The sequence below is a fragment of the Hydra viridissima genome, unplaced genomic scaffold, assembly GCF_058129835.1.
Source record: "Hydra viridissima isolate aposymbiotic clone 2 unplaced genomic scaffold, HvirCarnegie_v1 scaffold_21, whole genome shotgun sequence".
Classification (NCBI taxonomy): Eukaryota; Metazoa; Cnidaria; class Hydrozoa; order Anthoathecata; family Hydridae; genus Hydra; species Hydra viridissima.
In genome coordinates, this window is record NW_028324320.1 from 323803 (window position 1) to 336495 (window position 12693).

Here is a 12693-nt window from a genome sequence, read left to right on the forward strand (position 1 = left end):
TAAAAAAAAAATATGATATTTCTAAATTAAAATATTCTCCAGATGAATGGCGGCAAATGGATATATTATTAAATCCAATTAAATTAGAGGAAAAAATTGTTAATACTGCAACTGAAAGTAAATGTCCTAATTGCGGTGGAAAGCAAACAATAGAAGAAAAAATGCTAAGACGAGTTGATGAACCTTTTTTTACTGTATATACTTGTATAGATTGTCATAAGCAAATTATGACTTAATATAAATAAAATTTTATAGTAAGTTATAATTTAAATTTGATTTTTTTTATTAAAATGAAAATATATTTTTAATAAAAAATACAGTTTGAAATATGAATAGATATAGTATAAACAGCGAAATTTATTCATCATCACAACAACAAGATCATTGTTTTAATAATGTAGTTAATGATACTAATTATAATTATTATGGTTTTTTGTATAAAAAAGATACACTTAAATTAAGTTCAAACAGAGAAGTATATAATTATACAACATTAATATCATTAAATTCTTTAATTCATTTAAATATTAATGATAAATGCATTCCATTAGCTATTGGTATTAAAACTATAGATAATAATTATATAATTAATAATAATAATAATATGCAAACAATACCATTTTCAATTGGTGTTAGTATTGCAGGTGGAATTCAAATAGATTTTATTTTTAAAGGTATTATATTCGACGTAGATACTAAACTACCTACTATTATTTTAGAAGTATCAGAAAGTGATAAATATTTTTTAACTGAAAGAAAATTAACATACAGTTTAGGTTATGTTAATGATTTATATGTTTTACTTATAAATAAACATTCAGATGAAAAAATGGAATTAATAGAAAAAACAATAACAATTCCATTATTTAAAATTTTAAATGAAACTACTATGTTAATTACAGGTATATTTGAAATTAGCAAATTTTTCATGGAAAAATATAAAAACGTTAGAAATCCTTTATTTTATGTAGCTGATATTAACATTGATAGTGAAGAATTAATTATAAACAGTATTAGAAAATTATGTAAAAATGGCTATTCTTATAACTGCTGCGTAATTCATACATCCAGTGATATTAATGGTGATTCGGGTGTTTTAGATCATATGAATATGGAGGAGAAAAAAAATGAATTAATTAGTAATATTACTATAGAAAACGAAATATATAATAATTCTATAAAAAATACAGATTTATTTATAGAATATATTATTATATGGTATTACAAATTATATCATTATATTAATACTCATGTTCCTATTATGCTATATAGCGACAGTATTATTGATTATATTGATCTTGATGTTAATAATAATGATGATTTCTTATTATATAAAGCAATGCATGAAGTAAAACACGCTAAATTAAATGAAATACGAAATCATATACCTTTTATAGATAGAATATTTCCTAATCATTTTTACCCATCTAATTTAAAAAATTCTCTTACTAGAAATTCATATATTATTTCTATACCTGCTAATAATAATTTAAATCAAGCAGTTAAACCTTTATTGTTAATGTCTAATACTCAACTTGTATCGGATTTTTCAAACAGTAAAATATTTACTCCTGTTTTTATTAAAAATTCCGCTAGTAAGAAAAATAATGCGTTTAAAAAATTCGCTATTAGTAGTAATGTTTTTTATGAATGTTGTGAAAAATCTATAAGAAATGAATGTTTAATAATACAAGCTCGAAATTCCCCAACAAAAACAACTTCAGCGTTTAACGTTAGAAGCAATGCTGAAAGTGATAGAAGGCATTATTTCTTTATACCAATAGAAAAAGATAATTCATTAGATAAAAAATTAAAAAATGATTATATGAATTTTTCGTTTTCATTTAATATAAATAGATTGTTTACTTATTCTAAATTAGAAGAAACTATGTTTTTACTGCGAGGCTTTAATAGTACTAATCAAACAGGTTGTTATGGTGTTAATTCTAAATTAATCGACTATAATATATGTACTATAGCTGTTTCATTTAATCCTATATTATCTGTTAATTTAATTTATCCTAGCAAATTTACTAATAAAATGCCATATGCTACTAATATTAACAAAGGTCCATATACATCACAGCAAATATATCCAATAATCGACGAAACAGGTTTAATAGATTATAATAATGTATTTAAAATAGATTTAAAAGCAGGACATAATAATGTATATGTCTGCTTAATCGATAATTTACTTGTTGTTAATGTGTCTAAATTAAATGAAGATAAAACTCATGAAAATATTTCTTGTATACACATTCCTATTAATTATTATAATGATATAGTTGAAACTTTAGTAACAGATATTAACGTACAAAAAATATATAATGAAATTAATGATATTTCTACAACGCAAGTTTATTCTGATTGTAATAAAGTTCCATTAGCAGTGTATACAACTGATATTAATTTTAATATATTAACATCAGTATCTATTTTAACTAGTTTATCAGACGGTAGTTATGATTTAACTCCATCAACAGAAATTTTATACACTAAAGATTATTCTAAAAATAGAAATAGAGGAGGCATGCCTATACTTAATTCATCGCAAAATAGATTTGATTTAATGTCATCTAAACATTCCTTTAAATGGAATACAGAAACAAGACAAAATCATCCTGTCTTATATGTGAATTGTAGTAGTTTATATAATAAAAATACTCTTAGAGCTTATAACAATAAAAATAATTTTACATCTCTTTTATGTAATGTATTATATGATGATACTGGTAAAGTTAAGAATGATTCTAGCGGATTGAAAACTACTAATATGTATAATAATAAAACATCAAGTACAGCATCAGAATTTAGAAATAATTATTTAGATTGTGATATTATTAAAACTATATCTGCTAGAAACACTGCAATATTTCATGATCCTGATAACTCATTAAATGTCGGCTATCCAAGTGTTGATAGTTATGGTAATATTATACCACCAATTGCAGCCGCTAATAATTTTAATCAGAATATTCAATTTAATAATATGTATGGAGGCGACTTTAATAATAATATTATAAATCAAGATGTTATTTATCAAGAAGACAATTGCATGTTTATGAGCGATATTATGATGGATGATAATATAATAAAAATTATAGATATTAATAATTCAAATAGATATAATGATTTTAACTCTGAAGTATTAAAAGAATGTTTAAATACTGTTCATGCTAATACACCAAGAATTATAGGTAGAATGAATTTAAGATACAAAAGAATATTAAAAATAAATAAAAATAATAATGATTGGTCTATTTCTGTAGAAGGTGTTAATGGAGCAGGATTTGGTATATGTATCGGTAAATTAACAGAACATGTTAATACTCATATTGATATAAAAAATGAAATATATTTTGATAAAAATCAGAAAGAAATTAGTGTAGCGGGCTTAAATATTGAAATGTCAGATAGATTAAGTACATTACGCAATAGATGTTATGATGATATGTTAATAGATGAAAACATCGCTCTAAGTGAGGATATCTATAGAATTATATCATGTAGATTATTATCTACAAAAACTGGAGGTGTCATTTATACTAGTATACCATTTTGCGTTAGAAAAGCTGGAAATAATAGTGAATTTAATAATATTGACTCTAATATAATGTTCTATGATTTATATCAATCTAAATTCACTATACAACGATCAAATGATAATTTAATAATATCTATATTCTTATGCAAAAACAATAGCGAAATATTAAACTATCAAAGTGATAATATTCTGCTAAAAACATTATGTTTAAATAATATATTTAATAGAGATAATGTTGGTGAAATTGCTGATTATCTGCAAGAACTTTATTTATCATTAACTCCAATCGAAGAAAAAGATGCAATTAATAATATATATAATAATAATAACAGTCAATTTGTTGGAGTGAATGATATTATTAATGATAGTAATAACGTGCAATATTCTACTATTAATGTTAATAGTATTATTTTACGTTTCAACTCGTTAGAAGCTGGTCGTTATATAAATATAAAACTTGAATATGATAATGCAAATGCATATCTTCTGCCTATCACACCTGATAAATCAAATATTGAAATAGAAGAAATAAATAACAATGCAGATGAATTTGATGGATGCTCTAAATTAAACTGCGTTATAGATTCATCATATGATCCAAAAATATCATACTATTCAGTGCATATATAAAATAAAATAATATTATAATATAAAAATATATAACATATTCTTTTTTTTGATATTTATATTTTTAATTAATAATGATTACAAATTAATCGTATTTTTTGTTAAAAATGAACAAAAATAATTCTTGTTTAATAAAAAAATTTTATAATTCTTTTGGTATAATTGCTGTAGATAGTGATGATTACAGTGAATTTCTTAAAGGAAATAAACACAGTGATGATATACATTTAATATATATAGAGGAAAAAACATCATATAATTTTAAAAAATTTCTTAATGATAAAGCTTTATACAAAAATCCTAAAGATGTTTATGTTTATATAAGCAGAACACTAGGAAAAGTTATTAGCAATTTAGAAAAAAAATTACTAAATATATTCTTTAATTTTGACAATTTAAAAGATTGGAGTAATTACTGTTTAAATTTAACTAAAATAATTTGGGGTGTTAATGTTAATGTAAATAAGTATATAACTAATACATCTTTTAAAACAAATATAGAAAAAAATTTTGTAGATTTGTATGAAGCTATTTTAAATAATAAAATCAATAGATATACAATTCTTGATATTATAAATAATAAACGTATTTGTAAATCTTATCTGTCTTTTCCTAAAGGCAGAATAAATAAAGAAGAAAGTTTAGAAAAATACGGCTATATTAAAACTGCTTTGCGTGAATTTGAAGAAGAAACGCAATTATCATGTAGTATATTAGAAAAAAAAATACTAAATAAAATAACAATTAAAAGAGAATTAAAGAATAACGTCTATATAATAACATTATTTGTTACTTGTTTTGATAGAAAAAAAATAAATAATAACACAACAATATTTTCGCATTTTAGTTCTTATTGTATAGATAAATCATCAGATATTGATATCACTTCTACAATAAATGCAAATGAATCAACAGAAATAACTTCTTGTTGTATAAGAACATTAAATAATATGAAAGAAAATAATGAGTTTTTTATTTTTAATAGAGAAGATCCAAGAATTATATTACAAGTTCTTAAAAAAATAACTGATATATCTATAAATAAATCTAATTTCGACGGCGATTAATATTATTAAAAAGCTCTATATCTGGCTTTATTATATTGTAATAAGGTTTTCTGTTGCGCAAAGTATTATAAGAATTATCATCATCGTTTAAATTTAACATATCTTGTTCGTACATCGCTGATGTGCTAATATTATTTTTTGCCTCCATTATTTTCATTAAATCATTTAAAGCATTTACATTATTTGCTCCTATTGAGTAAGGAACTTTAAACTGCGCTATTTCACCCAGCGATGAAAAAGGACTGCTATCTTCCCATAAATTACTTTCATCATTACTAAAACTATTATCACCCTCAGTTACTTGTCTTTTTATTTTTGACTTATGATAAGAATGAATTTTATTATGATCAGATGTTATTTCACTGCCACCAGCGTGTTGAATATGAGTTCTTAAATCATAATGAGCATCAGGTAATCTATGCGCAAAATCACTAATACCTCCTACGTTACCAGTTATAGGATTAGCATCATAATGAATTTTTTCTTCTTCATGATGAAGATTATGTTTATGTTTTGAATTATAATTTATTTCTCTGCTTATTAGCACGAAATGATAAATTATTACTATTATTATTATTAATACTGCTAAAGCTATTATAATTTTAAATATATTATCATACAAAAAATTCAGCGATTTAAACATTTATTGTATAGACTTTAGATATCGTAAAAAAATCTATTAAATTTAATTTTATTCATAACCTCTAATTATACCACTATTAAGCAGCTTAGTATCCGAAGTATGTTCAGAAGGAATATTAGTCACAACAAAATCTTCAGGTGAAATCATCTTTTTTCTATTTCTGTTTTTCACGCCGCGGTTTTTTTTTGTTATTAAATCATTATCGTTAGCAGAATTACTTAAATCTTTGCTAACATCATAAAATTGAGACATATCATCCTGAATATTATTGCTATTTGAAGACGTAGCTGCAGTATTAAACAAAATATTATTATAAGAAGGATTAGATAAATTTCTATTATCTGCTGCTCTGTTAAAAGCGCTGTTAATATCTAGCGCTTGATGATTGCTTATTATTTCTGCTAATAATTTATTATTACGCTCAGAATTATCATAATCTTTAATTTTTGCCTTAAGAGCTCTATTGCGGCGTAACATTATTAGTATAATTATAATAAAAACTAGTATAAGAAGTAAAATTATAATATATACTATATTTATATAGGCGCTAATATTATTAAAAAAATCAATCATTATAAGCTTAACTTAAAAGTATTATAGCTTGTTTATATTAATATAAAAAAATATTTATGATTCTTAAATTTTAATTGTTATTAAGTTTAAATAATTGTACATTTGTTTGTTCGGAGATTTGATTATGTATACCAGCTACAGTGCCGTAATTATCAGTAGAAGCGCCTAAATAATTACCATTATTTAGCCCGCCAGAGTATGTTGAATGTTGCTCTGATAAAGGCAACATTATATCATATTTCTTATTTAAATTAGAAGTAATACCATTCTTTATATAAATATCATTTTTTTCATCTCTAGTAGTATTTAATATATTATTATCTGTTCCTCGATCATTATTATTAAAAGTCGCACCGTGAGAAAATTTTCTTGCTGCTTCTGCGGTATTTCGATGATATTTATGTTCATTACCATAACCAAATATACTTTTTTCTACATCTCCTGCTTTATGTAATAAAGCAGCGCCTTCGCGCACTATACTGCGTTCTATATTCATTATATCATTTCGCATGTTAAATATATTAAAAATAATAATTATTATAAATATAATAGATACTAATATTATTAAATAATTTGTTCTATTAGAAAATTGTGGAAATAACATTGAAAATTTATCAATACTATAATTATAGTTTATTAAAGAAAAAAAAATAAGCAAATTTTTTTATCTGTTTGAATTTTTTTTAAATATTTTAAATAAAATAAAATGAGTGAAAAAATACTTATAAGTATTACCAAAATAAGTGAAAATATAATTAAAATGATAAAAGAAGAAAAAGCATGGAAATCTTATACATTGCTAAACACAAATCAAGAATTAAATGATAATCTAGATACTTATTTAATACTTGCTAATGGTAAACATAGTATTAGAGGTGATGAAAATATAGCTTTTTTTATTATAAATGATTCTATTAAAAATGAAAAAACAAGAAAAGAAAAACTAGTTAAATTTAAAAATAATTGCGCTAAATATAAATTAGATATTATATATCTTGTAACAGACGTTATACGTTCTAACGGAAAAATATTAGGTAATTCTATGAATAAAAAAATACAAGAAATGAATAAACAAGAAAATTCTAAGCCAAAAATATATCCATTATGTTATATGTATTTTTTTGGATTTAGTGGAGTTAATATGTATACTAATGATTCTACGTATGAATATATTATTAATAAAGATGTAGACACAATTTTAGATATTTATCCTAAGAATGATGAATGTAGAAAAAATATAATATCTATACCTACATGTTATACAAATATAGGCAGAGAAATGATATATTTAAATTTAATTTGTGAAAATGTATATATAAAAAGAACATCAAAAGCATCTGGTAATGGTAACAATTCTTCAATACTTAGCGCGGAAATAAATTATAATTTATATAATTCTTCATCTAATGATAGTAATGGTATTTTATAAATAATTATAACATTTTTTACCTGTCAAAAATTTTTTACTATAAATAGTTATAATATTTTTTTTCTTATATATTATACTTGCGCTACTAAGCGAGGAAATTTTTGTATTATTATAGCGCCAGTATTTATAAATCATTATAATATTTTTTTTTTCTTTCTTCTATATCTAATTTTCTATATTCTATTGCTTCTAAGCAGAAATTCTTAGCATCATCTAAATAACTAATAACTGATTCATTGTTTCCTTCTAATGTATCGTCTATAAATACGCTATATAATAAAACACATAATCGTAAATTGTTTTTATTTAATTCATGCCAGTTATTATACATATTAATAGCGTATTCTATATTAGTATCGTAATTATTTTTCGAAAAAACATATATATCATGTTTTAAATTTATATTATTTAAATTTTCGCAGATTATTATATTCATTTCACCTAAAGCATTTTTCTGCAAACAACTCATATCTAACATATTAGTGTTTGTTTTTTCAGCCATATCATTTATTAATTTTATATACAAATCATCTGTTTTAGTTGTTATAGTTAAAAATCCTATAGCTAATGGGTTATTTATATTTTTATATTTTTTAATACAAGGTAGTGAATTGTAATTTAGTATAAACTTATTATTATATACGGCTAAACATGGCGCGTAAAAAGCCTCTAAATATATTGCTTTTTTAACTATATTTTGCATCATATATAAACCTTGATTTATTTGCATAAGATATCCTTTAGGAATATATTTTTTATTTTTTGTTATTCGCCTATAATAAGGTGTTTTAACTTCAATTAAATAATTTTCTTGATTAGAGGCGCCGCTATTAACAAACATTATTCCATCAGCGCTATATGTTAGCGGAAAAGAAAATAATGTGCCAGGGATAAATACTTCTCTGCCATATATTATTTGTAAATAATTTTGCGAGAATTTTTCCATTAATATTCCCCACGCGCAAGCTTCATTTTGTTTTCTTACTATTAAGCCTATTTTTTCTAAAAATAATTCTTCTTTTGTTTTGTACTTTGATTTATTTAAAAAAGCATCCACATGACTGCCACCTATAGTAATCAAATGCAAATCAAACCATAATTTACTTCCATGTATAGGCCAAAAATAAATATTATCTATAGATTTACAGCTATTATATACAGTTAAATTATTACTCATTACTATTTTACTATACAAAGTAAAAATCAATATTATTTATATTTTTTTTTTGAAATATATATTAGTTGAAAAAAATCAAATATATATTATATATATGACTTTTGGAGGCAATAGCAAAATAATAACAAATATAAATTGTAATTACGAAGATGAGCATGGATACGAGCATAAAAATATGGCTAAACATATTAAAGATAGTATTATGAGAACAGAAGAAATATTAAAAGACTTACAAGTAACAGATTTAACTTTTTCTAATGAATATGATTTCTGCAATAAATATTTTACTTCTGTTTGTCCTTTGCTATTATTCAAAAAAACAATACTTTATTATTATAATATAGAATATGATATGAAAACTAAATTCGAAATAAGGTCTTTAGAATATGATTTAATATCTTTTATGTATTATAGTTTCAAAAGCATTATTACTTTTGAAAATAGCGATTTTAATGATTTAGATAATAGTAAATGCGACTATATAATAGAATGTTTAAAATATAATATTTTAAAAAAGTTTACTTATGATATATCAGTACCGCAACCTACAGAATTTATTCCTAAATTGACAAATTTCGTAGAATCTATTCAAATTAGCATGTATAGATGTAAAACATTACCGAAATTTTATTTATTATATAATGATAACAACAATAATAGATTATTAGACACTAACCCAAATAATAAAAATAATCACAGAAATATAATATGGATATATTTCTATAAAATAATAAGTTTATTAATAATTGTAAAAATAAACAGGCAAGCTAAAAGTGGTTCAATTGATGATTTTAATAAAATGAAAACAGCTATAGATAAGTTATTAACTATTAGAGGTGAAAGAGTTGGAAATTTATTTAATCCAATTTCTATTATAAATAATATTAAAAGTAAATCTAAATTAAAAAATCAGATAAAAGAATTAAATAAAAAATTAATATTAATTTCAGCGTGGGATTTAAATAATTCATTAGATATTACTAATGAAATGTTTTATATAAAAAATATTAATTTAAAGCAAATAAAAATAGAAATAGAAAAAAATAGACAGTCTTATAAAGATGTAGATACTTTAGCCTTATACGCATATCATTTAAACGAAAACTAATTATTATTTTAATCTGCTATTTATTATTTCTTTTAATATATATATTTTTTTTAGTCCTTCAATTACATCAAGCTTATTTAATTCTACTTGTATTTTGTTTTTTAGTTTAATAAATTTTTTATCATCGGAAATGAAATTTATATAATTTATTGTTTTTACAACATTCCAATTATTTATATGCAGTGAATGATTTAACATATATTCCATAGTATAATGCAATTGAGCTAACAAATTTACAAATTCTTTATATATAGCACGCGCTGATGTCGCAGTGCAGCCATCTAGCAATTCTTGTAATTCATCCGTTGTTTTACTTTTTAAATCTATATATAAATCTGATTTATAAAAGAAATTTGGCGCAAAATTTAAATCATATATGCTATGTAATACTAATATATCTTGTTTAATTGGGAATTCTTTTCTAAGCAGAATAACTTTTAAATCTATAAAATCTTCATTATGTATTTTATCTATTATTTCAGTTGTTAACGCGCTTAATAGCATTTTTTTTTCTTGGCTACTTAATTTAGGCGTTTCAAGATTTATATTTAATTCAGATGTTATATCTTTACTAATACTACGTATTATAACTGATCTATCTACTATATTATTATCAGTATAATAATGCATATATTTTAGAAATTGCGCGGCAGCTTTACAGATAACATCTAATATATAATGATTTTTATCTATAGCTAAATTAAAATGCTTAATAACATGTATATATTCTATTTTATCGCCTTTTTGTATTTGTTTAGAGTTCATATTAAGAGTTATTTTTCTGCTCCCTTGTTCAGTTGCTGCTACTTCGAACCTTTCATTAGGTATAGGTATAATATATATATTATTTTCTATATCTGAATCATGCATCATTTTCATTCTATTAACAAAAGAAATAACCATTTTATTATCTTTATTTGGACGGTAAGATACACTTTGTTTAACATGCGAAATATCAATATCCATATTATAAATTTCTTTTATCAAATCATATATAACTTTTCTAACATCAATGCTAATATTAAACACCATTAAATTTTCTACTGCTTTATTTATAAAAAGTTTCTCTATATATGTTTTACCTTTTCTCCTAGTAGCAATACCTCTTATTTTACGTTCATATGTTTCAATAACTTTTACTTCACCAGTGTTAATATCTTCTATATGTTTTTTTATTTTTTTTCTGCCTTGTAATACATACATTTTTTTTTCAAACACTAACATAGGCATTCCGGCTGGAATTTCATCTATTTCCATTTCTATACTGCCGCCATTTAGCAGATTAAATAAAAAAGTATTTATTTCTTAAATATATAATTAATTATATATTTAGTATGGTATTTATATTTTTTTTGTTTGTATGTAAATTTTTTTAACATTTATGTAAATTAAATTACATTTTTGTATTTTTCTGCACAAATGTAATTTAATTTACACAAATGTAATTTTAAGTTGCACAAATGTAATTTAATTTACACAAATGTAATTTTAAGTTGCACAAATGTAATTTAATTTACACAAATGTAATTTTAAGTTGCACAAATGTAATTTAATTTGCACAAATGTAATTTTAAGTTGCACATAATTTACACAAATGTAATTTTAATTTGCACAAATGTAATTTAATTTACACAAATGTAATTTTAAGTTGCACAAATGTAATTTAATTTACACAAATGTAATTTTAAGTTGCACAAATGTAATTTAATTTGCACAAATGTAATTTTAAGTTGCACATAATTTACACAAATGTAATTTTAATTTGCACAAATGTAATTTAATTTACACAAATGTAATTTTAAGTTGCACAAATGTAATTTAATTTACACAAATGTAATTTTAAGTTGCACAAATGTAATTTAATTTGCACAAATGTAATTTTAAGTTGCACATAATTTACACAAATGTAATTTTAATTTGCACAAATGTAATTTAATTTACACAAATGTAATTTTAAGTTGCACAAATGTAATTTAATTTGCACAAATGTAATTTTAAGTTGCACAAATGTAATTTAATTTGCACAAATGTAATTTTAAGTTGCACATAATTTACACAAATGTAATTTTAATTTGCACAAATGTAATTTAATTTACACAAATGTAATTTTAAGTTGCACATAATTTACACAAATGTAATTTTAATTTGCACAAATGTAATTTAATTTACACAAATGTAATTTTAAGTTGCACAAATGTAATTTAATTTACACAAATGTAATTTTAAGTTGCACAAATGTAATTTAATTTGCACAAATGTAATTTTAAGTTGCACATAATTTACACAAATGTAATTTTAATTTGCACAAATGTAATTTAATTTGCACAAATGTAATTTTAAGTTGCACATAATTTACACAAATGTAATTTTAATTTGCACAAATGTAATTTTAAGTTGCACAAATGTAATTTAATTTGCACAAATGTAATTTTAAGTTGCACATAATTTACACAAATGTAATTTTAATTTGCACAAATGTAATTTAATTTGCACAAATGTAATTTTAAGTTGCACATAATTTA

At 22.3% G+C, this 12693-nt stretch overlaps 1 protein-coding gene across 8 annotated transcripts in view; it reads left to right on the forward strand.

The window, feature by feature from the left end:
* LOC149876384 (uncharacterized) overlaps positions 1 to 12693 on the forward strand; it is a 264010-nt gene that overhangs the window by 130467 nt on the left and 120850 nt on the right. For 7 of the 8 annotated variants that reach the window (XR_016448738.1, XR_016448737.1, XM_090075446.1 and 4 more), the window contains one exon: positions 10930 to 10995. The exons of the other annotated variant lie outside the window; for it this stretch is intronic. Coding sequence is in view for 5 of the 7 variants with exons in the window: in XM_090075446.1 (XP_089931572.1) it covers positions 10930 to 10995 (66 nt within the window). In the remaining 2 variants the exon portion in view is untranslated. The remainder of the gene's footprint in view (positions 1 to 10929; positions 10996 to 12693) is intronic. 8 annotated transcript variants of the gene reach the window in all.